Source organism: Mus pahari, chromosome 6 (genome assembly GCF_900095145.1).
Source record: "Mus pahari chromosome 6, PAHARI_EIJ_v1.1, whole genome shotgun sequence".
Classification (NCBI taxonomy): Eukaryota; Metazoa; Chordata; class Mammalia; order Rodentia; family Muridae; genus Mus; species Mus pahari.
Genome location: NC_034595.1, coordinates 62,639,833 through 62,666,633, shown reverse-complemented (window position 1 = coordinate 62,666,633; position 26,801 = coordinate 62,639,833). Strand labels below are relative to the sequence as shown.

The 26,801-nt window shown below is 37.4% G+C and overlaps 1 protein-coding gene across 1 annotated transcript in view; it reads right to left on the bottom strand.

Moving 5' to 3' along the window:
* Positions 1-8,221: 8,221 nt before the first annotated feature.
* The window catches only part of LOC110323832 (selection and upkeep of intraepithelial T-cells protein 1), a 33,165-nt gene continuing 14,585 nt past the window's right edge, over positions 8,222-26,801 (bottom strand). Inside the window, exons 5-9 of the mRNA XM_021201195.1 lie at positions 24,494-24,604; positions 21,864-21,971; positions 21,269-21,391; positions 20,645-20,781; positions 8,222-8,386 (exon numbers count right to left, since the gene is read on the bottom strand). Coding sequence (XP_021056854.1) covers positions 8,222-8,386; positions 20,645-20,781; positions 21,269-21,391; positions 21,864-21,971; positions 24,494-24,604 — 644 coding nt within the window. The remainder of the gene's footprint in view (positions 8,387-20,644; positions 20,782-21,268; positions 21,392-21,863; positions 21,972-24,493; positions 24,605-26,801) is intronic.

Genomic DNA, 26,801 nt, shown 5'->3' with positions numbered 1-26,801 from the left:
AGATGGCATATTCAGCTATCATTGGGAAGAGAGGCCCCTTGGTCCTGCAAACTTTATATGCTCCATAGAGGGGAACGCCAGGGCCAAGAAGTGGGACCGGGTGGGTAGGGGAGCAGGGTGTGGGGAGGGTATAGGGGACATTCGGGATAGCATTTGAAATGTAAATGAAGAAAATATCTAATAAAATAATTAAAAAAGAAATGATTCTCAAGTTGTGAAATTCTTAGAAGCAGGAAATACCCCCTGTCTACAAACATCATACACACCCAGATCACTTATTGGAGCTCCAGGCTTCACGAAGAATTTTATTTTCTGGTACTTCAATATTTTGCAGTGCCTTCAGGTTGTTCAGCAAAACTTCTTCAATATTAATTATCAACACCTCCTCTAGATCAGAGATGATACTCTTTCAGAAATTCAACTGATATCTTCAGATATGGTGTTTTCTCTTGTCAATCTCAAATCAGTATCCTTAGAGAAAACAGAAAGATGGCTATTTTTGTCCATTCAAAATGTCCATGAGCTCATGCAGTAGCAGCACACATGATATCACTCAGGGGCTCTCTGCTCTTTTCAGTAGGCCTGTTCCAACATGGTATTCTCGGCTCATGATGATATCTGAGATAAGGCATGTTCCTTAAACACATGCTAGTGCTGGAAATATCAAGGGGATTTCTTACTTGTAGTACCAGTAATAGGTTTTGAAATTACCATTATAAGTGACATTTACTTTTTCTCACTCAGTTGCTCTGACTATTTTAAAATTTCTATATATCAGCTATGTTCTACTGCTGAAAGCTTTGCTATATTTAGTCATGTGGTGGTCTCAGGATAGAAGAGACACTTGGAAAATTATTTGCAGGGTGTTTTCCTTATGACAAGTGTGGGGAACTTTTAAAATAAGAAGAACCTGGTCAAGACTTCTGCAGTCCTTCCTCTAAAATATCCATAAGAAAATTTAGTAAATATCTTGTACTAGAGGCCATAGACTACTAAGACCACAAAATATCAATAGAAATTATGGAAAACAAAAACCTATAATGGTTATTGTTTGATACTTCTTTATATTCAAATCTATTTTAAAATAGAAAGATTAGAATTACCCACTCCATCACATATCCTCTGCCAGAATAGCAAGACAGAAATTATGGAAAACAAAAACCTATAATGGTTATTGTTTTATACTTCTTTATATTCAAATCTATTTCAAAATAGAAAGATTAGAATTACCCACTCCATCACATAACCCTCTGCCAGAATAGCAAGACAGTACCATATAAGAGCTTTTTCTTATAGCATATCCCTTCGAATGTAACAAACTAAATTACTGGTGGACCAGAATCATGAGTTTCACAAAGACCTAAAATGCCTCAGTTTTTTTCTTCCACCTACATGTTAGAATTATTTAATAATTTATTATTGTTTGAACTTTAAAGAAAGGAAAACTGACATTAAATGACCTCAAATGCATTATTAATCAATTTATTTTGCTCAACTTTGCCAAGTTAATAAACTGTTGGTTATTTGTTGTCAGTTTTTCATTCTGAAAAATCATACAATAAAACCTGTATCTTTATCCCTAAATGCCTAAGACCCTCATCACCATAGCCTTTTTAAAGTTAGGAGTGATGGTTGGCATTTTCACTATGATTTGGCAAAAAGTATAGAAAAGTCAAACTTCTGGAGTTCATAGAAAGGTTAACCATCCTGAAAGAAATATAGTTACACGGTAGGTACTTCTCAAGATAAATCAAATCATTCTGTATTTTATATCATGAATAGCCCTAGTAAATCATCTGAGTGTCCATCTGGCTAAATTATTCACTAATTACCTGAAACTGAAACTATTGACAAGATTCAGTTTTTATTCATGAAACATCTCTATTATAAAGACTGTTTACACAGTATTGAGAACAGAAGAACATGCAGTGAATGGGGATTTCAGTTCTTTGGAGACTGACGTGGTTTACCCACTACTGGTTTCATAATAAAGTATCTGAGGTTTCTCAGTTTCTCCAACACCATCAGTATTTATGGAAAACAGCAAGTTCTAGAAAACCATAGATATGGTCATGATGAAGACATCACAATGAACTGCTTACATAAATCTACTCTACCACAGAAACAGGCTTAATCTTTCAATGCTGATTCTGCTCCCTCCAAGGCTTTATTGAAATCAAGTACAGACTCTAAGCCCACTTCCAAAGGTTGAGCAATACACATAGATGGGTGCATATTACTCTGAATCCACGAATCCATGTCATATAAAATCATCTATGCCACAAACAAATGCACTCCTCTCTCTCTTTCTCTCTCCATTATGTAACATTATTTCTACCCACTCCTATGATAAGTATAGGTTACTTCTACAAGCATACTTACAACTGTATTCACTTATAATTTGCTTAGTAGAAGATATCAACAAGATGAAATTCCTGATTCCACAAATAATGAAATAACAAAGAACATCACATCAGCAAACAAGTGAAAAATACTTAAAACTTTCTTTCAGACTTTAGAAAAAGAAACATCAAGAAACTGCCCTCTGCAGGGGAAAAATTCCTAAACAGAATAGCAATGGCTTGTGCTGTAAGATCAAGAATTGAAAAATGGGACCTCATAAAATTGCAAANCTTCTGTAAGGCAAAAGACACTGTTAACAAGACAAAAAGGCCACCAACAGATTGGGAAAGGATTTTTACCAATCCTAAATCTGATAGGGGATTAACATCCAATATATACAAAGAACTGAAGAAGCTGGACTCCAGAAATTCAAAAACCCCATTAAAAAGGGGGTACAGAGCTAAACAAAGAATTCTCAACTGAGGAATACCAAAGGGCTCAGAAGCACCTTTGAAAAAATGTTCAACATCCTTAATTATCAGGGAAATGCAAATCAGAACAACCTTGAGATTCTAACTCACACAAATCAGAATGGCTAAGATCAAAAATTCAGGGGACAGCAGATGCTGGTGAGGATGTGGAGAAAGAAGAACACTCCTCCATTGCTGGTGGGATTGCAAGCTTGTACAATCACTCTGGAAGTCAGTCTGGAGGTTCCTCAGAAAATTGGACATAGTACTACTGGAGGATCCAGCAATACCTCTCCTGGGCATATACACAGAAGATGTTCCAACTGCTAATAAGAACGTATGCTCCACTATGGTCATAGAAGCCTTATTTATAATAGCCAGAAGCTGGAAAGAACCCAGATGTCCCTCAACAGAGGAATGGATACAGAAAATGTGGTAAATTTACAAAATGGAGTACTACTCAGCTATTAAAANNANNNANTTNNNNAATTCNTGGNCAAATGGATGTATCTGGAGGATATCATCCTTAGTGAGGTAACCCAGTCACAAAAGAAGTCACTAGATCTGCACTCACTGATAAGTGGATATTAGCCCAGAAACTTAGAATACCCAAGATACAATTTGCAAAACACAAGAAAATCAAGAAGGAAGACCAACGTGTGGATACTTCATTCCTCCTTAGAATAGGGAACAAAATACCCATAAAAGGAGTTACAGAGCCAAAGTTTGGAGCTAAGACGAAAGGCTGGACTATCCAGAGACTACCCCACCTGGGGATCCATCCCATAATCAGACACCAAACCCAGACACTATTGCATATGCCAGCAAGATTTTGCTGAAGGGACCCTGATGTAGCTGTCTCATATGAGGCTATGCCAGTACCTGGCAAAACCAGAAGTGGATGCTCACAGTCATCTAGAGGATGGAACACAGGGCCCCCAATGGAGAAGCTATTGAAAGTACCCAAGGAGCTTAAGGGGTCTGCAACCCTATAGATGGAACAATAATATGAACTAACCAGTACCGCCAGATCTCATGTCTCTAGCTGTATATGTAGCAGAAGGTGTCCTAATCAGCCTTCATTGGGAAGAGAGGCCCCTTGGTATTGCAAACTTTATATGCTATGCCTCATAGAGGGGAATGCCAGGGCCAAGAAGTTGGAGTGGGTGAGTAGGGGAGCTGGGGAGGGTATAGGGGACTTTCAGGATAGCATTTGAAATGTAAATGAAGTAAATACATAATTTTTTTAAAAAGAAGAAATAAAACTAGAAAAAATGAAAAAGAAAAGGAAATTGCCCTCTGTGGGTTCCTTAGCTTTTTTTATCGGTTTGAAATTATTTGTTACAGTCAGGTGAGCCATTAAATACGGCTAAATACCACAATGATTGAGTGGAATTCAGAAGACAATAGATTTCAATGAAGGCAATGAACCAGAAAACACAAGAATGAGTTCATAAAAAGGATAGTATTGAAGGAAACATTTCCTATTTTGAGTTAAACATTCATCTTCTCTTATTCTCTTCTCATTGATCAGTTGTATTAGATCCTATAATATTCAACATCTTCTTCAAAAATTGAAGCATTTCTATTGAGAGTGGAGATATGTACTAATCTATGGGTAACAGGTAACTCAATGCTTTCAGGTAGTGAAACTGTAAAGAGACTTAGGTGGGAAATCTAGCATTAATATAAAGTAGACGAGATAAACAACAGATTTAAGCAATATAAAATATAAACACAAGAGTCAGGTCCAAAGAAAATCTAAAAGAAAGTAAAAAAGAAAAGTGTAATAAAGAATACTGACATCATGAAATTTGCATGAAAACTACAAAAACAAAATTACCCTGAGTGGTGTGTCCCAGATCTAGAAAGATAAATATGGTGGTTATTTGCTTATGTGTGAATGTTAGTCATCAAACAAATGCTAACCAACTTACAATTCTTAGATCTGGAGAGGGTAAGTATAGAATAAAGGACATGGAGGAGTGTTACAAGGTCTCCTTGGAAAGAGAAAAATAGAGCAGACTTTTTGGGTGAATTAGGGGCAGGCAGGGATGGTAAGAGGAAGATCAAGTGGTGAGAGGGAGAGTAGATGGAATTGAGCATTGGAATCCTGGGAGAGAGATCTGAAATTGAGGTAGAGGCATATATTTTTCAAAACCTACTTTTAATAAGGGTTCAACCTCCCTTCTAGCCCACCACCCACCATATGTAGTGGAAAAGAAAGGTTATTAGTATCAGGGAAAATGGACATGTTTAGAAATAATTCTTTGCAATGATTCCAATCTTTATTGTTCTCAATCCAGTCCACTCAGCTGACACCACACAGGAATTAACAAATACAGTCTGGTCTATTGGTAGACTCCACGCCATGAATCAACAAGGGCAGTTCAATCCAAAAGAAACTGTGAAGCTCACCAATTGGCCCCAAGTCCCTGGAGGTGGCAAGAAGCCACAGTATTCTCACAAGATCATTGGTGAGTTTCACTCTATGGAGTCACCATAAATGCCAGGTAATGTGAAATGATGCATTTATGTTTTCAGCAAAGACAAGACAGGCAGAGCAAGGTGAACCAAAGCTTAAGCTCCCACTGTCTCTGGGGTCATATTTATATTCCTTCTAAACATCATGCATCCTTTCATGTGTTTGCTATAGCAAAACATCCTTTCACCTGTGTCTGGATCAGCAAAACTTTCTTTCATGTGTCTTCTTTAGCAAAATGTTTTCACCTGTCTGCCCAAGAAAAACATCATTGTAACCTGAGTTTCCAAAGAAACCAGAAATTTCCACTTTATTGGAGGGCATTTGAGGGATGATATGGAAATCTAGTGCAGTGGAAACTTTCTAAAATATATGAAGGAAGTCCTAAGAAGGTGTCCTTACCTTCCTAATGGGGTGTAAGTGTTAACAGCTTTGAGGGGAAAGGCTATAGGAGGGGATTACCACAATGTAAGTGTTGTAGCTTGCTATGGATAAAATGTTTCCCCATTGCAAGTATTACACCTCTTTTCTGGAAAAGGGAAGGTTTCCCCGATGGTAGTGCTATATCATTGGAGGTAAAGGTATTCTGGCAGTTGGGATCCAAGAAATACTACAAAATTACACCTCAAAACAAACCTCATATATGGAATTTATTAGGAGGACAAAATTCAGGAGAGTGGATTCCTTTGTTCAGGTGAGACAAAGCAGAGAACTAAGCAGAAGACAATAGGATTTTTTTGAGGAGCAGACGTTTCCCCAACCAAGATTTCCAGGGTTGGGATTGGTGGGCTTTCAAGTCCAGAGCTTGATCACCTATGTATTGAGTGTTCTGTAGGTGATGCTTGGTGGATGGAAGTCCTCAGGGCAGGGGCCTGGCCACTTGTGTGTCTCACAGGACTCACATGAGGAATATGGAGTCCAAACTGGACATCTCTTGTCATGAAAAAAAAAGGCTTTCAGTTGTGGAACTGGCTTACATTCAATTGAGTTGTTGGCCAAAAAGATCCCATGGAAGTCTCCAAACAACTGAAGAATAATACAACAGATTGATCTCTACAAATTTATAGCAGAACCCCATTGCAGAGGACAACACCTGCATAACACATTGAGCATGGAAAAGTTGAGCTGATACTTACATGGAGATTTCAACTCTGTGTTCTAGTGTCTTTGGTGAGGGAAAATATGCTACAGGTTACCAGAAGAGAAAAACTAAACACCAACCCAACCACCAAACCTTCCTTCAAGATATTGTAGATCACTGAAGGCACAGAAGTTATGGGGGAGCCAACCAATGTCTGATTTGACTTAAGACCCATTCCACAATATGGATCCCATTCTCCACATGCTTGGATAACCAAGAAGATAGTCCAGAGACCTAGGGAAAATTCAAATACTATTGGTCGAAAAAAATTATTCTGATCTAAAAGAATTGCAGAGACAAAAATGGAGAGGAGACTGGGGGAAAGGAGGTCAAGGTACCAGCCCAACTTGGGATCCATCTCAACAGAAGGCTCCAAGGCCTAATACTATTACCGATTCTATGGTATGCTTACAGACAGGAGCCTAGCATGGCTGTCCTCTGAGAGAACCAATAAGAAGCTGACTGAGACATGCACAGATATTTACACCCAACCATTGGACTGAAATCAAGAACCCCTGTGGTTGAATTTGGGAAGGGCTGAAAGAAGCTACGGAGGATGGTGACACCATAGGAAGACCAGCAATCTCAACTAACCTTAACTCCTGAGATCTCTCAGACACTGAGCCACCAACCAGGCAGCCTACATGAGCTGGTCTGAGGCTCCCAATACATATACAGCAAAGGACTTCCTGGTCTAGCTTCAGTGGGAGAAGACGAACCTAAACTTCAAGAAACTTGAGGCCCCAGGGAATGGGAGGCCTGGCAGGTGAAGGACATCCTCTTAGAGACAGGGAGGAGGAGGAATGGGATGAGGAACTGTGTGATGATGAACTGAGAGGGGGACAACAACTGGATTTTAAAATAAAAATAATAATAAAAAATTAATTAATAAAATTATTCTTAATGACATTCTGCTCTACTCATAGAACACTGGCTTATTCAGTTACCATTATAGAAATTTCCTCCTGTACAGTACGTGGCAGTAGATGCAGAGACCCACAGCTTGGCTTTGTGTTGAGAGAGAATCTTTGGAACACACAGCTCTAAATGGGATCTCTGCATCATCTCTCTCCCTGAGAACTTAGAGAAGCCTGCAGAAGAAGAAGCAGAATGGGTCTGAGAGCCTGAGAGGGTGGAGGACACCAGGAGAACAAGGCCCTGTGAATCAACTAAGCAAGGCGCATAGAAGCTCACAGACTAATGCAGCAATCATGGGGACTACATGGGTCTGCAGCAGGTCCTTACCATAGATAGCTTTTAGTTTAGAATTTTTATGAAACTTTTGTGTATGAGAATGAGTGGGTCTCTGATTCTTGTGCCTACTCTTGGGACCCTTTTCTTTCTGTTGTTATGCCTTGTCCAGCCTTGATGTGACAGTTTTCACTTTATCTTATATTTTATTTTGTTGTGCTTGGCTATTATCTCTTAGAATCCTGCTCCTTTCTAATGATGAGCAGAAAGGGGATGGGTCTGGACAGGATGGGAGGTGAAGAGGAGCTTGGAAAAGTAGACAGAGAAGAAACTGTAATGAGGGCTCATGGTATGAGAAATAAATCTGTTTTCAATAAAAAGGGTAAAAAGAAAAAGGAGAGAAAAAAAAGAATATAAATGGCACCATACAGTTTCACAAGTTAACTATTTTCTTCTCACAGCTTATACTTATGTCAGTTTTGTCAATAATATTTTATTCTGCTAATTAAATTAAAATTCTTTAAAGATATTTTTAAACTATTCATTGTTGTGATGGGTCAGAAAATGGGTATCAAAATTCTCATTCTTCACATGTTAATTTAGAGTTTTCTGCTGGCTTTCTGGATAGTGGTTCTCCAACAGGATATACTTGTCAAAGTTCAAGGGGTATTTTATAGCTACTGTCATGCCCAGTTTGCAAACCCCACAAGAGTCCCTCAGGAACCACATCTCTGACACAAACACAGAAGAGTCTTTTTCCTGGGCAACAGGTTAAGAATGAGACTCTCAGGTATAGGGACTTAGGGTTTATACAGGGGAAATTTGCAAACTGGGGCTTTCAGACCTTGATGTTACATGAGGTTATATCACAGGCCCCTGAGTTTATTTGTTTGTGCATTCTTGATTTTAGGAATAAATTGTATATGAACATATTTATTTGAGAGCATTGCTTTATCTTTGATAATCTTATGTCTGTATGTGTTTTGATCTTATCAATACCTATTCCCCCTCCAATTCTTTCCAGATCACCTCCATCACATCACCTTTACAACTTCTTAATTAAAATTCCATTATGTTTTTGCTGTTGCTGATTTAGATTTTAAAGTGTGGTAGATGAAAGAAGAAATTTACTTGTAATCATTTTTATTGTTTTTAAATTTTTATAGTATTATCACAAAGGTTGTCTTACAAAGGCCTATGTTACCAAATTGAGATATAATAGCATGGGATAAATAGTAATAGAATGATTTGTTCTCAGTTCTTTGAACTGAATAATATCTAGTTCAAATAAAAATTAATGTATTGCTTCAATGTTAGTAAAAAGAATTATGCATAAAACAGAGAATAAATAAACTATTTTAAACTGGTAAACCACTGTATTTCTGTTGTTAGTGAGGTGAAAACTGGCTTCAATAAGAAACATTAAAGGTTCATATGGCTGAAACAAAGGATGTATCTTATCTCCTCTGCTCTACTGTGTTGCAAGAGACAACAAAGAATCTCCTTGAAGCAGTCTCAGTTGTTGATCTCACTCATGGGGAAAATATGACTCATGAAGAAACACATTGGATATTAATTCTGTATTACTTCCCTCATTAATGCACCCACTGAGTACAAAACTACTGAATAGGTTGTTGCTATTGGTGGTAGGAACTTAGTATGTATTGTAAAATTATTATTATACCACCATACACATTGACCTAGTATTTGTTTCATTTAGTGACAGACTGTTTCTCAACAATGACATTTAATCTGCAGAGTGGAACTTTTACCCCACCAGTCAGTATGATCCTTTGTGTCCTACTATAGAAAATTCCATGGGCTTTGCCTGGGGAATCTCATGGGGACAGCTATCTTCCTAAGGTCAGTCTCCATGAAAAATTAGTGAATTCTTTATCTTGCAGAATGTGACAGTGGAGGAATCAGCACCCTACAGGTAGGCAGTCATAGTAATTTGCACATCTGTTCCAGGAGTTTCAATTTAGAGGCCTTTTATTTGGGGACTAAAACTGAGACCCTTTGCAATTACATCTGTTGTAGTTAGGCTTTATAGAAAACATCTTGTACAAAAGTAATCTACTCCACTCTGACTCAGAATGTTTCTATTCTTAGAACTTTTGTATAGCTTCCTGTTCATGGGATGAAAGAGGCCCTTTGTTGGGAGATTTTTCTCACTTAAGCTCATGTGACATTACTTTTCTCGAGTCATTCCACAGGGGTAAAATGGAATAGCAAAGTATCAACAAAATACTCGAAACCTAACTTCACCTCAGGTACTACAAAAGGACTTGACAGGTACTCTTGCTTTGCTTTGCCTTAATTCTTTTGTTTTAGTTTATTCCTGTGATGAAAATATTTAATATGAAATCCTCCACCAAACCCTGACACTATTGCGGATGCCAGCAAGATTTTGCTGAAGGGACCCTGATACAGCTGTCTCATATGAGGCTATGCCAATGCCTGGAAAATGCAGAAGTGGATGCTCACAGTCATCTATAGGATGGAACACAGGGCCCCCAAGGGAGGAGCTAGAGAACGTACCCAAGGAACTAAAGGGGTCTGAAACCCTATAGGTGGAACAACAATATGAACTAACGAGTACCCCCAGAGCTCATGTCTCTAGCTGCATATGTAGCAGAAGATGGTCTATTAGGCCATCATTGGGAAGAGAGGCCCCTATGTCTTGCAAACTTTATATGCCCCAGTACAGGGGAATGCCAGGGCCAAGAAGTGGGAATGGGTGGGTAGGGAAGCAGGGCAGAGGGAGGGTATAGGGAACTTTCAGGATAGCATTTGAAATGTAAATGAAGAAAATATCTAATAAAATTTTAAAAATTACTCTTTTTATTCAAATAAAAAGAATGATTGGGATAGAGCTTGTATCATTATCAATTGGCTCAGAAATTGTTGTATGAGCATCTTTTAAATTGTGATTTTATTGACACATAAGTCTGATTAATTAACCATAAAAAAAGAAATCCTCTTCCTTAATAGAATTTTATTTTTAATTAGGTATTTTCTTTGTTTACACTTTCAATGTTATTCCTTTTCCTGGTTTCCCCTCTGAAAACCCCTATCCCACCCACTCCCCCTGCTCACCAACTCACTTCCCTGTCATAGTATTCTATTATGCTGGGGCATTGAGACTTCTCAGGAACAAGGGCCTCTCCCTCCCATTGATGCCCAACAAGGCCATCCTCTGCTACATATGCAGCTGGAGTCATGGGTCCCTTAATGTGTACACTTTGGTTGGTGATTTAGACACTGGGAGCTCTGGAGGTACTGGTTGGTTCATATTGTGGTTCCTCCTATGGAGCTACAAGCTCCTTCAGCTCCTTTGGTCCTTTCTTAAGCTCCTCCATTGGGGACCTTGTGCTCAGCCCAATGGTTGGCTAAGAGCATCCACCTCTGTATTTGTCAGGCACTGTCAAAGCCTCCCAGGAGACAGCTCTATCAGACTCCTGTCAACAAGCACTTGGTGGCATCCACAATAGTGTCTGGGTTTGGTGAATGTATGTGGGATGAATCCCCAGGTGAGGCACTCTCTGGATACTCTTTCCTTCAGTCTCTGCTCCACATTTTGTTTCTGTATCTCCTCCTGTGGGTATTTTTCCCCCTTCTAAAGAGGCCCAGTGTATTCCTACTTTGGTCTTCCTTCTTCATGAGCTTCATTTGGTCTGTGAATTGCATCTTGGATATTCTGGTGTCTCATAAAATTACAAAGCTTCTGTAAGGCAAAGGGCACTGACAATAGAACAAAACAGCAACCAACAGATTGGGAAAAAAATTTTAACAATCCTATATCCTAAATAGGACTAATATCCAATATATACAAATAATTCAAGAAGTTAGACTCCAGAGAACCAAATAAACCTATTAAAAAATTAGGTATGGAGTTAAACAAAGAATTTTCAACTTAGGAATGTCAAATGGCTTAGAAGCACCTAAAGAAATGTTCAACATCCTTAGCCATCAGGAAAGTGCAAATCAAAACAACCCTGAGATTCCACCTCACACCAGTCAGAATGGCTAAGATCAAAAACTCAGGTGACAGCAGATACTGGCAAGGATGTGGAGAAAGAGGAACACTCCTCCACTGCTTGTGGGATTGAAAGCTGGTACAACCACTCTGGAAATCAGTTTGGTGGTTCCTCGGAAAATTGGACATAGTACTACCTGAGGACCCAGCTATACCTCTCCTGGGCATATACTCAGAAGATGCTCCAACAGGTAATAAGGACACATGCATCATTATGTTAATAGCAGCCTTATTTATAGTAGCCAGAAGCTGGAAAGAACCCAGACATCCCTCAAGAAAGGAATGGATACAGAAAATGTAGTACATTTACACAAAGGAGTACTTCTCACCTATTAAAAATGAATTCATGAAGATCTTAGGCAAATGGATGGAACTAGAAAATATTATCCTGAGTGAGGTAACCCAATCACAAAAGAACATGAACGGTATGCACTCACTAATAAGTGGATACTAGCCCAGAAGTTCAGAATACTCAAGATATAATTCATAGACTACATGAAGCTCAAGAAGAAGGAAGACCACAGTGTGGATACTTCAGTCCTTCTTAGAATGGGGATCAAAAGTCACATGAGAGGAGATACAGAGACAAAGTTTGGAGCAGAAATTGAAGGAAAGGTCATCCAGTGACTGTCCCACCTAGGGATCCATCCCACATACTGTTACCAAACCCAGACACTTTGTGGATGCCAACAAATGCTTGCATATGTAGCAGAGGATATCCATATGGGACATCAGTGAGAGGGGAATCCCTTGGTCTTGTGAAGCCTAGCTGCACCAATGTAGGGGAATCCCAGGACAGGGGAGCAAGGATGGGTGGGTTAGTGGGCAGTGGGAGGGGGAATGGAATGGGGGGGGTTCGGAGTTGAAATGGGGAAAGGGGGTAAAATTTGAAATGTAAATAAAGAAAATATCTAATTTTTAAAAAGTGCGCAATGAAATTGAAGGGTAGGTTCCCTGGAAAATTTGGAAGGAGGAAAGGGAAAATGTGGAAATAATATAAATATATTATAACCTCAAAAAATAAAATATTATAGAAATATAAAATGAAAAATAAAATAAAAAAATAAAAATTCAAAGCATTGATCTTTGCATTGACTGAGAGCTCTGTAATTAAGGGTATGCACATCTAAAAAGTGAAAACTAAGACATAGTCTATTAAAGTCTCTAGATACACAAAACACAAGTATTGTCTGGATACCTAAGCAAAAAAATTACATAAAATGGAAAAATGCGGTAGGAGAGATGGCTCAGCCATGAAGAGCACTTGTTGCTCTTGCAGATTGTCCTGGTAAAGGGGACCTGATGCTCTCTTCTTACCTCTGTGAGCACCAGGCATGAGTTATACACAGACATGCATGCCGGCAAAACAATCACACATAGAATAAAATGAATAAATAGTATTTAACTAATATTAAATTATGTCAATTATACTTAATATTTATATTTAATATAACTAATTTGATATAATTAATTTGGTACTAAGATGTTAAATTATTATAAATAATGATAAATATATATTTGTTATCTATTGTTTATTACCATAATTTCTTCTTCAGTATGTGGTTTTGCTAACATTGGTCTATGATACATATATCTTTGGGAAGCATGAATAGTTTTAATTTTTTATATTTTAATTAGCCTACAAAGTAACACATTTAATGTCACACTTTCATTCATGTTTAGTTCTGGTTGATTCTTCCATCCCAAGTTTTCATCCCATCTTCTCACAGCACATCATCTATGCAGTACCCTTCTCAGTATTTCTATTTCCCCTTCCATTTTCACATCAAAATATGCTCTACTACTCAACCCCTCACTTAAAGCTTTTTATTTTTCATTTCCTGTTCACTTTTCTATTTTCTGGCCTCTCTATCCACAATGCCCCCTCCCAAATGCACATAATAACAGAAGCCAGGAGTTGCATAAGAGAGAACACATGGTATTTGCCTTTCAGAGGTAGTGTTATTTCATCTAATGCACTAGTTTACAGATCCATCACTTTTCTACAAATTTCAGTTCCAGCTTTCTTTATGGCTGAGTAAAATCCATGTTCACATATGGGTCATATTTTCATTATCCACTGATGTTTGGGTGGATGTCTAGACTGACTCCATCCCCTTGCTGTTGTGAAAAGAAGAATGGTAAACATGAATGTGCAAGTATCTCTGTAGGATGTAGAATGTTTTGTGCATATGTTCCATACTATTATAGCTGGGGCATATGGTACTTATGTTTTCAGTCTGGACAGTCTCAGGAAACCACCACTTGCCTAATTTTTATTTTTGAAACTCTGTTTTGAAATTAGTTTACTTTTATGCTTTAAGTCTCTTAGAACTAAGCATTATATAGCCGAGGATAATTTTCTTATTTTTAACAAAATAACATCTGTATATGTTCATTAGTTATATTGTAATAAATCAGTGTCTTTATGCAACATATAATAATCAAACTAAGGTAATAAGCATTTACACATTTTCAGCCAGTAATAATCTTATATGCTGAGATGTTTGGACATTTCTCTAGTCATGTTAAAATATAAGAGATAGCTATACTATCTCAGCACATATAGAGCTTACTATGCAACTTACCTGAATTTGGTATTATCAATATTAAAAAGAAATAAAAAGAGAAAGGAAGGAAGGAAGGAAGGAAGGAAGGAAGGAAGGAAGGAAGGAAAAGAAGGAAGAAAAGTGAAGGAAGGGAGGATAGAAGGAAGGAAGAAAGGAAAGAGAGAGAGAGAGAGAGAGAGAGAGAGAGAGAGAGAGAGAGAGAGAGAGAGAGAGAGAATCCAAAGCCTGTAATTTTAGTACTGGAGAGAATGGAAGAACTGGAAGAACGCTATGATTTTCTGGGCAGCCAATCTTGTTGAATTGGAAAATACCAGTTTTATCAAAAGACCCTATTTGAAAATACTCGTGTCTCTAGCTGCATATGTAGCAGAAGATGGCCTAATCGGCCATCATTGGGAAGAGAGGCCCCTTGGTCTTGCAAACTATATATGACCCAGCCCAGGGGAAGGCCAGGGCCAAGAAGTGGGAGTGGGTGGGTAGGGGAGCAGGGGCGGGGGGGTGGTGGCATAGGGAACTTTCAGGATAGCATTTGAAATGTAAATAAAGAAAATAATAATAACAATAAAAAAGAAAATAAGTAAACAAAAAAGAAAGAAAGAAAGAAAGAAACAAAGAAAGAAACAAAGAAAGAAAGGAGAGAGAGAGAGAGAGAGAGAGAGAGAGAGAGAGAGAGAGAGAGAGAGAAAGAAAGAAAGAAAAAGAAAGAAAGAAAGAAAGAAAGAAAGAAAGAAAGAAAATACAAGGTGAAAAAGATTGAAAAATTCTTGACATTGACATTTTATATCTATAAACATGTATCAAACTAATGTTTCTTTACTATGTTTTATTAGACATAAATCTATATTTCATTACTGACTTAAAACTGTATTTTCAGATAATTACTCCTGTTGCCATGTGAATCACTGACTCCATTCTCAGTGTTCCTGTGACTTACCTTCTAACTAGATTTCTACTCTTTTATAACAAAGAGATGCAAATCTGCCTGTCAAATGTTTCCTTATCATCTATAATCATCTGGCCATGTCTAAAATTATAGAACCATATTGTCCTTGGGGAATCTCAGAACTCTGGTCTCTATTAACACTGTTCCAAGTAAGACATCACATATATTTTTAGTCTCTTAACTGTTGTAGGCAATCAGTCAGGGGAAAATGTTTGTACTAGGTACTGTTAACTCGTGTCTTATAATAAAAGTAAAGATATTTGAGAACAAATGTGATTACATACTGAGGTCTTGTAAGATATCAGAGGTATTTTACAAAGACAAAATAACAACTTCTTTGGTTAATTTATTAGCTTGAGTTCCCTGGATTAAATCAATGAAAGGAAAATACACCTGGGGGCAGGGAGGGATTCTGCGAGTAAAACTAACATCTTAGCAAACAGCCTGACTGGATTTGATTATTTCTTTTGAAATTAGAGTAAACAGTGTAATGAAAAAAAAAAAAGAGCCAAAAATATTTGCTGTCTTTCTTTCTGTGTGTCTGCCTCTCTCTTAATTCTTGGGACTAAGTGAAAATAAAGAACTGCCACAGACTTTACATAGAAAAAGCTATTGAAAATAAAATTGGTGCTTATATGAAAGATGTAAGAAATTATCCAGAGTATGTATGGTTTTTAAATATTTGATAAAATTCCCTTCATCCTCTTATATATGCTCTTCATCTTTAATTTCCAAAGTGTAAGTTATGGAATTATAGTATCAACCCTTCAACATAAGAGGTGAGACACGCTGTTGCAGGGAAAGGGTATAGAGATTTCACCTAAAAACAAAACCTCAGACTATAACCCAATACTCCAACACAAACTGACAAACTGAAATGAATGTAAGATAATGAAATAGTTACTTTTCTGGGCAGAAGATTGGTACAGAATGCTAATTTGTATTACAGCATGTATACACATGTCTATTGCATTCCCTACAGCCCAACTCCTGAGTTTTGATAAGTACTGCTAAGGCTTGTCAAGTATTCTTATTTTGGCTTCTCCAACTACACACCAGCAACTTCAACAAAAATCCTATAGAAAAAAGTGCAAAAATGAAAATAAAGTATATTATTCTTTTGAGTTTAATTTATGGGTCTATTTTGCTTAATAACTTCTCTGAATAATCCATAAAAATCACTGCCTATTTTGTTGTATTGAGAGGAAAGATCACTGGAAATAAAATTATAATCTATTAATACTGTGCACATATTTAATGCAATAGTTTAAGATTGTAGATTATTTGTAGATCAAATAAACAAGTGTTGAAAATCTCTGTATTGGCTTACGTTTTTCATATCTCTTGCTGCTTCCATAAGGGCAATAGATTGTAAAATAAAAGCAAGGCATTTAGCTTTACACATTAGTTAGGGAATGTTTCCAAGATATGAATGTAAGGTTGGGAATTTTTTTGACCCCATTCCTTGTGAAAATGTGCATATTCCTCATTGAAGAAATTATGGCATTGAATTATCATTTTTAATAATTAATTAATTTTTAAACTCCATATTTTATTCCCTCCCCTGTCCACCCTTCAACCGTACCAAATCCCATACCTCCTCCCCAGCCCCTGTCTCCATGTGGATGTCCCCACCCCCTACTCCACCTGACCTCTAAACTCTCTAGGGTCTCGAGTCTCTTGAGGGTTAGGTGCATCATCTCTGAATGAACACAGACCCAGCAGTCCTCTACTCTGTGTGTTGGCAGCCTCATATCAGTTGGTGTATGCTGCCTGTTTGGTGGTCCACTCTTTGAGAGATCTTGGGGGTCCAGATTAATTGAGACTGCTGGTCCTCCTGCAGGATCACCCTTCTCCTCAGCTTCTTTCAGCATAACCTAATTCAAAAACAGTGGTCATCAGCATCTGTGCATTGGTTGAGTGCAAATATCTGCATCTGATGCTTTCAGCTCCTTGTTGGGACTTCCAGAGTATGGTCATGCTAGGTCACTTTTTTGAGTGCTCCATAGCCTCACTACTAGTGTCAGGACTTCAGACCACCCCTTGATCTGGATCCCACTTTAGGCCTGTTGCTGGACCTTCTTTACCTCAGGCTCCTCTCCATTTCCATCCCTAAAATTCTTTCAGACAGGAACAACTAAGGCTAAGGCTGATCTTCAATAACAACATAAATAATAGAAAGCTAACATTTACATGGAAGCTGAACAACACTCTACTCAGTAATACCTTTGTCAAGGAAAAAATAAAGAAAGAGATAAAGACTTTTTAGAGTTTAATGAAAATGAAGCCACAACATACCAAACTTTTGGGACACAATAAAAGCATTCCTAAGAGGAAAACTCATATCTCTAAGTGCTGACAAAAATAAACAAGAGAGAGCATACACTAGTAGCTTGACAGCACACGTAAAAGCTCTATAACAAAAGGAAGCAAATTGACACAAGAGGAGAAGATGGCAGGAAATAATCAAACTAAGGGCTGAAATCAACCAAGTGGAAATTAAAACAACTATTCAAAGAATCAACCAAATCAGGAGCTGGTTGTTTGAGAAAATCAACAAGATAGATAAACTCTTAGCCAGACTAACTAGAAGGTAATGGGACAGTATCTTAATTAATAAAACCAGAAATGAAAAAGGAGACATAACAACAGAACCTGACAAAATCCAAAACATCTTCAGATTCTATGACAAAAGTCTATACTCAACAAAACTGAAAAACCTGGGTGAAATGGACAATTTCCTAGACAGATACCATGTACCAAAGTTAAATCAGGATTATCTTAATGATCTAAGAAGTCCCATTTCCCCTAAAGAAATAGAAGCAATCATTAAAAGTCTCCCAACCAAAAAAATAGCCAGGACCAGATGGGTTTAGTGCAGAGTTCTATCAGACCTTCAAAGAAGGCCTAATTCCAGTACTCCTCAAAGTATTGCATAAAATAGAAATAGAAGGTAATCTACTCAATTCATTCTATGAAGCCACAATTACTCTGATACCAAAACTCCATAAAGACCCACCAAAAAAGAGAACTTCAGACCAATTTCCCTTATGAATATCAATGCAAAAATACTCAATAAAATTGTCACAAACCGAAGCCAAGAGCACATCAAAATGATAATCCATCGTGACCAAGTAGGCTTCATCCCAGAGATGCAGAGATGGTTTAATATATATCTATCAACATAATCCACTACATGAACAACCTCAAAGACAAAAACCACATGAACATCTGATTAGATGCTGAGAAAGCATTTGACAAAATCTAGCACCAATTCATGATAAAAGGCTTGGAAAGATCAGGAATTCAAGGCCCATACCTAAATGTAATAAAAGCAATATACAGAAAACCAGTAGCTAACATCAAACTAAATGGAGAGAAACTTGAAGCAACTCCACTAAGAGCAAGGACTAGACAAGGCTGCCCACTCTCTCAGTGCCTATTCAATATAGAACTTGAAATCCTAGCCAGAGTTATGAGACAACAAAAGGAGATCAATGAGATACAAATTGGAAAGGAAGAAGGCAAAATATCACTATTTGCAGATGATATGATAGTATATATAAGTGAACCTAAAAATTCCAACAGAGAACTCCTAAACCTGATAAACAGCTTCAGTGCTGTAGCTGGATATAAAATTAACTCAAATAAATCAGTGGCCTTTCTCTACACAAAGGATAAACAAGATGAGAAAGAAATTACTGAAACAACACCATTCACAATAGCCACAAATAATATAAAATACCTTGGTGTGACTCTAACTAAGGAAGTGAAAGATCTGTATGTAAAGATCTTCAAGTCTCTGAAGAAAGAAATTGAAGAAGATCTCAGAAAATGAAAAGATCTCCCATACTCATGGATTGGCAGGATTAATATAGTAAAAATGACTATCCCGCCGACAGCAATCTGCAGATTCAATGCAATCCCCATCAAAATCCAACCCAACTCTTCACAGAGTTAGAAAGGGCAATTTGCAAATTCATCTGGAATAACAAAAATCCTAGGATAGCAAAAATTATTCTCAACAACAAGAGACCCTCTGATGGAATTACCATGCCTGACCTCAAGCTGTTCTACAGAGCAATTGTGATAAAAAAAAATAAAAATAAAAATTTTTAAAAAGCATGGTATTGATACAGTGATGGATAGGTAGACAGGTAGATCAATGGAATAGAATTGAAGACCCAGAAGTGAACCCACACACCTATTGTTACTTGGTCTTTTACAAAGGAGCTAAAACCATCCCGTGGAGAAAAATACAGCATTGTCAACAAATGGTCCTAGCACAATAGTCGGTTATAATGTAGAAGACGAATTGATCCATTCTTATCTCCTTGTAAAAAGCTCAAGTCTAATTGGATCAAGGAACTCCACATAAAATCAGAGACACTGAAACTTATAGAGGAGAAACTGGGGAAAAGTCTCAAAGATATGGGCACAGGGGCAAATTTCCTGAATAGAACAGCAATAGCTTGTGCTGTAAGATCAAGAATCAACAAATGGGACCTCATAAAATTGCAAAGCTTCTATAAGGCAAAAGACGATGTCAATAAGACAAAAAAGGCCAAAAGGCCACCAAAAGATTGGGAAAATATCTTTATGAATCCTAAATCTGACAGAGGGCTAAGATCCAACATATACAAAGAACTCAAGAAGTTAGATTCCTTAGAATGGGGAACAAATTACCCATGGAAGGAGTTGCAGAGACAAAGTTTGGAACTGAGATGGAAGGAAAGACCATCCCGTAAACAACCACCAAACCCAGAAACTATTGCATATGCCAACAAGATTTTGCTGAAAGGACCCTTTTATAGCTGTCTCTTGTGAACTATGCTATGTGTATTTGCCTGGCAAATACAGAAATGGATGCTCACAGTCATCTATTGGATGGAACACAGGGCTCCCAATATCAGAGCTAGAGAAATACCGAAGGAGCTGAAGGGTTCTGCAAACCTATAGGAGGATCAACAATATGAACTATCCAGTACCCCCAGAGCTTGTGTNTCTAGGTGCATATGTAGGAGAAGATGGCCTAGTTGGCCATCATTGGGAGGAGAGGTCCTTGGTCTTGCAAAGATTATATGTCCCAATACAGGGGAATGCCAGGGCCAGTAAGCAGTAGTTGGTGGGTTGGGGAGCAGGGCAGGGGGATTTTATAGGGGACTTATGGGATAGTATTTGAAATGTAAATTAAGAAAATATCTAATTAAAAATTTTTTTTAAAAAAGCCTGGATGAATCAACCCAGTAGGAGGAAAGGGTACTAAAAGCAGGCAACAGATTCAGAAAGAGCTCCTGCTCCCCCTGTTAGAAATCTCACCAGAAGATCCAGCTACACAACTGTAATGTATTTGAAGTGGGACCAGGTCACTCCTATTCAGGCTCCCTGGTTGACAGCTCAGTCTCTGTGAGCCTCTTTAAGTCCAGGTTAGTTGATTCTGTGGGTTTTCCTGTGGTGTCCTTGACCTCTTTGGTTCTTACATTCCTTGCTCTTCCTTCTATAGGATCCCCTGAAATCTGCTTAATGTTTGGATGTTGGTCTTTGCACCTGTTTCTATCATTGCTGGTGAAGTCTTTCTGAGAATGATTGTGCTGGCACCAATCTATAAGTACAACAGAGTATTTTTAGGCATCCTTTTACTGACATTTTTGTCAGTCATATTTGTTTCTATACTAGATCTCTAGACTATTCAGCCTCTGGGTCCTGGCCTACAAGGCAGTGTCACGGATGGAAAACTTCTCATGTCACGGGTGTCAAGCTGGACCAACATTACTATCTTAATATTTGAGATGAAATGGGAAAAAACCTTACAAATCTTCGGGGAATGAATGAAACATAGTAGTCTTTCCACTTTTTCCTGACCCATTTGTCAGAAGTGCAATCAGATGTGAGTATACGATGAGTTTTTGAGGCACTAAGATTACTATAACTATATTCCCCAGAACCCTGAAGGTCTTTATGGAGCACACATTTTCCAATTTTTCTTTCCAATTAAGATATAATGACTAAGAATTTCAACTTAAAGACATCTTTACATCATACAAAACTCACTCTATGAGTCAAGTTAACACACATCTCATCCCATTTACCTTTCAACCTGAAGTATGTATAGGAAATGAGCATGGTGGCAGGAACCATCAGTGAACATAGGATTACACTTATGTCTTCCACCCACAAAGTATCCAATTCAAAATGTACATCTGAAACAGGAACTGAAGAGAGTCGCAAAATTAGGAAGGTTGCCACAGAGGTGATGCACCTGGACCACAGACCTATGATAGATTCACTTCCTAGGATGTACTGCTCTGTGCAGTCTGGATGTATGAGTATGAGAGAGAAGGCTAAGATATTGATTTTAGGCAGGGTCCACATCTCACAAGAGAGAATTAATAAAACTTACTGAAAATACAGCTCAAGTTTGTGAATTCTGCATTGGACTTTTGGGCTATAACTCAATTGCTATAGAGAATTACCCCATTTTCTTTACCTTCTTTATATAACTCCTGTTACAACTATAAAACTAAAGAGTCTGCAAACCAAAATGTAAGACAGGTAATTGAGGAGGCAACTGATTTTGCCATCTAAGCCACCATCACCCTACTTTAGCCAAGTGCTTTACCAGTGACAAAACATTTTGGGAAAGGGATATTTGCTAGAAGTTTCCATATACTTGATGGCACCTACCTCTTTGTTTCATTTGTAAATACACCATGAGTGATACAACAGTCACCGCAGAAGAGGTCATTATTAATATGCCTATCATCCTAGAAGCATCCCACAGGCACCTACAAACTGGAGAATCAAAGTTATAATCACTATTTATGGTATAAAGTTTCCAATGTTTGAAAAGTATATCAAAAAAGCAGGAGCTATAATCTGATGTCATATTTCTATGGTCATTACAACATAGCTTGACTTAGGACTAAAGCTCACAGATCCGATGGTGACATAAGGGAGGGGCAAACTGTTTATAGGATGGAATGAGTGCTGGACTGAGACTGACAAGCCCACAGAAAGAAGATCCTCTTTACATTGCTGCCTCTTGTCAATCAGTGTGTGATCTAATAATTCTCATTACAAAGTTAATCCTTCCCCTTTGTAAATGATCCATTTAACACTTTGTACACAAAATTAGAAAAATGTTAGGTGCTCATTGCATGCCGATGATAAACACTCGAATAATGGGAGATGTTTACAGTAAAACACTATTTAGAATTATTTTTATTAAATTAATTTATTTTTTTCACTCCATATTTTATTCCCTCCCCCTTCCACCCTCCAACTAAACCAAATTGCACACCTCCTCCCCACACACACAACCTGTCTCCACATGGATGCCCCACACTCCACCCCACCTGACCTCTAAAGTCCCTGGGCCTCAAAAGCTTTGGGAAAAACACGTTTAACACTTAATACCTGAAAAAATGTGGGACACACAGAAAACATGTTCTTACATTTAAAAGAATGTTTTCTATTTTTTAAATCTTTCCACAATATAGGTTTACAGTTTCTCTCTTCCCTTTTCTTCCCCAAATCTTTCTATATTGCACACCCCACACCGATCTCTTTCAAATTAATGGCCTATTTTGTCACTATATATATATATATATATATATGTGTGTGTGTGTGTGTGTGTGTTACATTAATAGTTATATATATATATATATATATATATATATATATATATATATATATATATATATATGTGTGTGTGTGTATGTCTGTGTGTACATGTATATGGCATGAAGATCCCAAGGGTACAATATTAGCATGAATGCCCTCAGTGGTAATTAATATAATGACCTGCTCAACAAGAAGAAATCATGCCTGGTACTGGAGTCCTAGATAATAATCCAGGGCTAGCAAAATTATGTATGTTGAAGGAGAACCTACACATGTCAATTTACTAAGCCTCCATAATTTCTAAGTACAGTGTAAATATTTTTTACTTAAATCTACATTTTAAAGAATGAAATAACAGTATGCAGATGTAGCTCAGTTGATAAATTGTGTGCTTAGTATACACAATGCCCTGGGATCCATCCCTAGCATTGTGTAAAACCATGCTTGCAGCACACACCTATTATATTAGTATTAGGGAGGTTGAAGAAAACAAAGCAAATTCAAGGTCAGTCCCATGGATAGTAAAATTGTGACTAGTACTGGCAACATGCTTTGGGCATTCCTTTCTATATTCCTTAGATGCAGTAGTAGAAAACAGGAACCACTTGAGTGGGCTACCAAGCTCAGACTAAAATAGAAGTTTTTAATATGGAGATGAAATTCATGAATTTGTCTGGGGTAACAGTAATGTTCTCAACTGTACATGGTAGAATGACTATACAGAGTCATGCATCACAGCAACGGGACAATACAGAACAGTGGAAAGGGTACTAATTGTGACGTCACAGCACTGAATTCCCTAGCTGGTGGTCAAGCTGCACTTGGGACGAAATCTAGGATATCTAATTGTGCTCTTCCAAAAGAGATCTCTATTTGAGGCCTTTTAAGTGGAAAGCATCTTCAAATCCAAGACAGTTTCTTTCATTAATTAATTTATTTATTCACTTTACATCCCAATTTCTATAACCCTCCCTCATCTTCTCCCAGTCCCAGTTTTTGTTGTTGTTTTCTTTTTGTTTTGTTTTGCATTTTATGATTTTGGAGGAATTCTTCTCTTGAGCACAGCATAGTAGAGAGTATATGCAAACTTTGTCTCATAATAAATTAATAACCTAATGTCACAATTAACACCTGTCCCAGTGTAATCATATTACCATTCTTACTATAGTTGAGAACATTGCTGTTTCTGCAGATAAGGTCACTGGATCCTTGAGGAAGTGAAGTGACAATTTTTTGTTTGTTTTTATTTTTATTTTTTTTGGTTTTTCAAGACAGTGCAGTCCTGGCTGTTGTGGAACTAACTTTGTAGACCAGGCTGGCCTCGAACTCAGAAATCTGCCTGCCTCTGCCTCCCAAGTATTGGGAATACAGGCATGCACTACCACTGCCTGGCCAACAAATACATTTTTAATACATTTTCCAGGTTGGTTTTTAAAACATTTTCCAGGTTGGTTTTGGGTCTTCAACACAATCAGACCAAAAATTTCCAACATGACTGAGGTTCTAGGAGCCAAACAGCATTGTCAATAGATTCAGCAGAAAGGGAGGACACATTAGGAACAAGGAATAAATAAAGGCAGACAGCTAACTGATAACACAAAAACTCATTAGAGCACTTTAAAACAGAGAGACCCACAAATCAAGGTTTGTGCAGCGCTAGTTCCCTCTCCATCCCCATGTGGCATACATACCTTTAGGCTCATTACGTAGCAGAAAACTAGAAACAAAGATAGAGAGCACCATCATAGATACTGTTATACCCAGAATCATTTTCCAAATACTATTCCATGAAAAAAATGCATCTGTAATAAAGGGTCACAAATCTTAGAATACAGAAATTAACAAGTCCTTAGACCAATCCAATTTCAAATGATCAACTTGCAAGGCATGTTTCTGTTCAAGATCTCATATCTCTGGTAGATTATATGTAGTACATTTTATAGAAAGTTATTATGTACCAAATGCACAGCATTGTCTAAAGTAAAGTTAAGCCAAGCATGAATATGTGTGAGACTTATGCAAAGTTAAATGGGGACACTTTTCCTGTTTATTCTTCACCATTTCCTCTCAGGAGCTTCTTTGATAAAAGAGAAGAGGCAAAGCAAAGTTTTAGCAGGGTCCTGTGGCTTAAATACAGGTTTTCAGGAACCATAATAAAGCCATTCATAACTTCATCTTCCAGCCCTTTGTCTAAGCTCTCAAACTGTGTGCAGTACTAAATTCATATGAGGATTACCTTGAACTCCTTATTCTCCTGCCTTTACCTCCCTGGTACTGGGATTACTAAAGCACACCAGAAAGTGCAGAGTATGTGGTACTAGGAATTGAACTCATTATTTTGTGCATTCTAGGCAAATACTCTATCAACTATATTACAGCTACAGCCCCCAAAACATATATAACAGAGGACTGCCAGGTCTGGGTTTAGTAAGAGAAGATGCAACTAACCCCCAAGAGCCTGGATGTCCCATGAAGTTCAGATGTCTGGTGGGGTACGGGGTGGGAATTGGGGGGTAGGAGGTGGGAAGTGGGAACATTCTCATGGAGACAGGGGGCCAGAAGGAGGTATGGGATGTGGAAGAGTCAGAGGGTGGAACAAGAGAAGAATAAAATCTGGAGTATAAATAAATAAATAAATAAATAAATAAATGAAAGATTAAATAAAATAAATAAAATATAATAAAATTATAAGGATGTTAAAATGAAAAAAAAACCAGCTTATCTTCTCTAAGTAGCTACTAACTCATAAAATATGCATTGCATGCTTTACTCAAATTGTACATAAATAACAAGTATTTCCTTTTCCTGTTTTATATATAGGCATATGTTGTAGGTACATTAGAGGTGTCTATATGTGTGTTTCTATACACATAACATGTCATATACATACATATTGTGTGTGAGAGAGAGGGAATATATGTAAGTACATATATATATTTATATACATATAGGCTATGAACTCTAAAAGGAGGATAGAATATTTAAATTTTCATACCTTGGAATTATTTACATTCCTACTTCTGATGCAACTAAAGTACAAAGATTTACTTTGCCATTGAAGACATAATTGAATGAGAAAATGGAGTCAACTGAAGAAACTAAATTGTCAAAAGTGATAGGTGAGTTATTCCTATATGATTCTCTTGAGTACTCAACATGTTTCCCTTCATCTTAATCTTACATTGTTATCCTGAACACATATAAACACTGACACATGCATGATTATTTGGCACTTTATAAGGCATACTTTAAGTTTTATTTTAATTCAGGTAAATAAATTGGTTTATATAAATGTAAATTAGAGACTATGATATTAAATATTTGAAACAGTTTGCAGATATCAATATATATAACCAACAAAGATTAGACTTTTATGCTTTTGATACATAGGTAAGTTAAGAAAAATAAGTAGAATTAAGTTGTGCAGTGTGTTTAAAGAAAATAACACTAAAGGAATAAGAAATGGAAAAGTAACAGAATACCAGGTGTGTGGAGGGGACAGATGACATGCTTTGCAGTTGTTTTGTATAAGTATTCTTTTATAAAATCATTGTCAATTGAGCAAAGAACTGTGAAAGAAACAAGGAAAATAAGTAGTACAGCATTATGAGAGAAAAAGGCATGCAGAGTGAAGATCTCACATCAGGAGTTAGTCTCCACAGATGAGAAGCAGCAGAATACATGTGAATAGATTTGCATGGACAATGAAGATGACTAGATGAGATCAGATAAATTAATGGTCACATACAATACTGAACACTGTGAGGCATTTGTTCTGGAAAAAAATTTAATAAATCTTTCCTCCTATTGGCTAATTTAGCCATGGACAAAAATAGCAATGGGTAACTTCCATCTTCCTATTGCTAAAACTGAGCATGGGTGATTGTGTCTTAAAAGTGAATAACAGCTCCTGGTTTGGTTGATTCTTTGAATAGTTCTTTTTGTTTCCACTTGGTTGATTTCAGCCCTAAGTTTGATTATTTCCTGCCTTCTACTCCT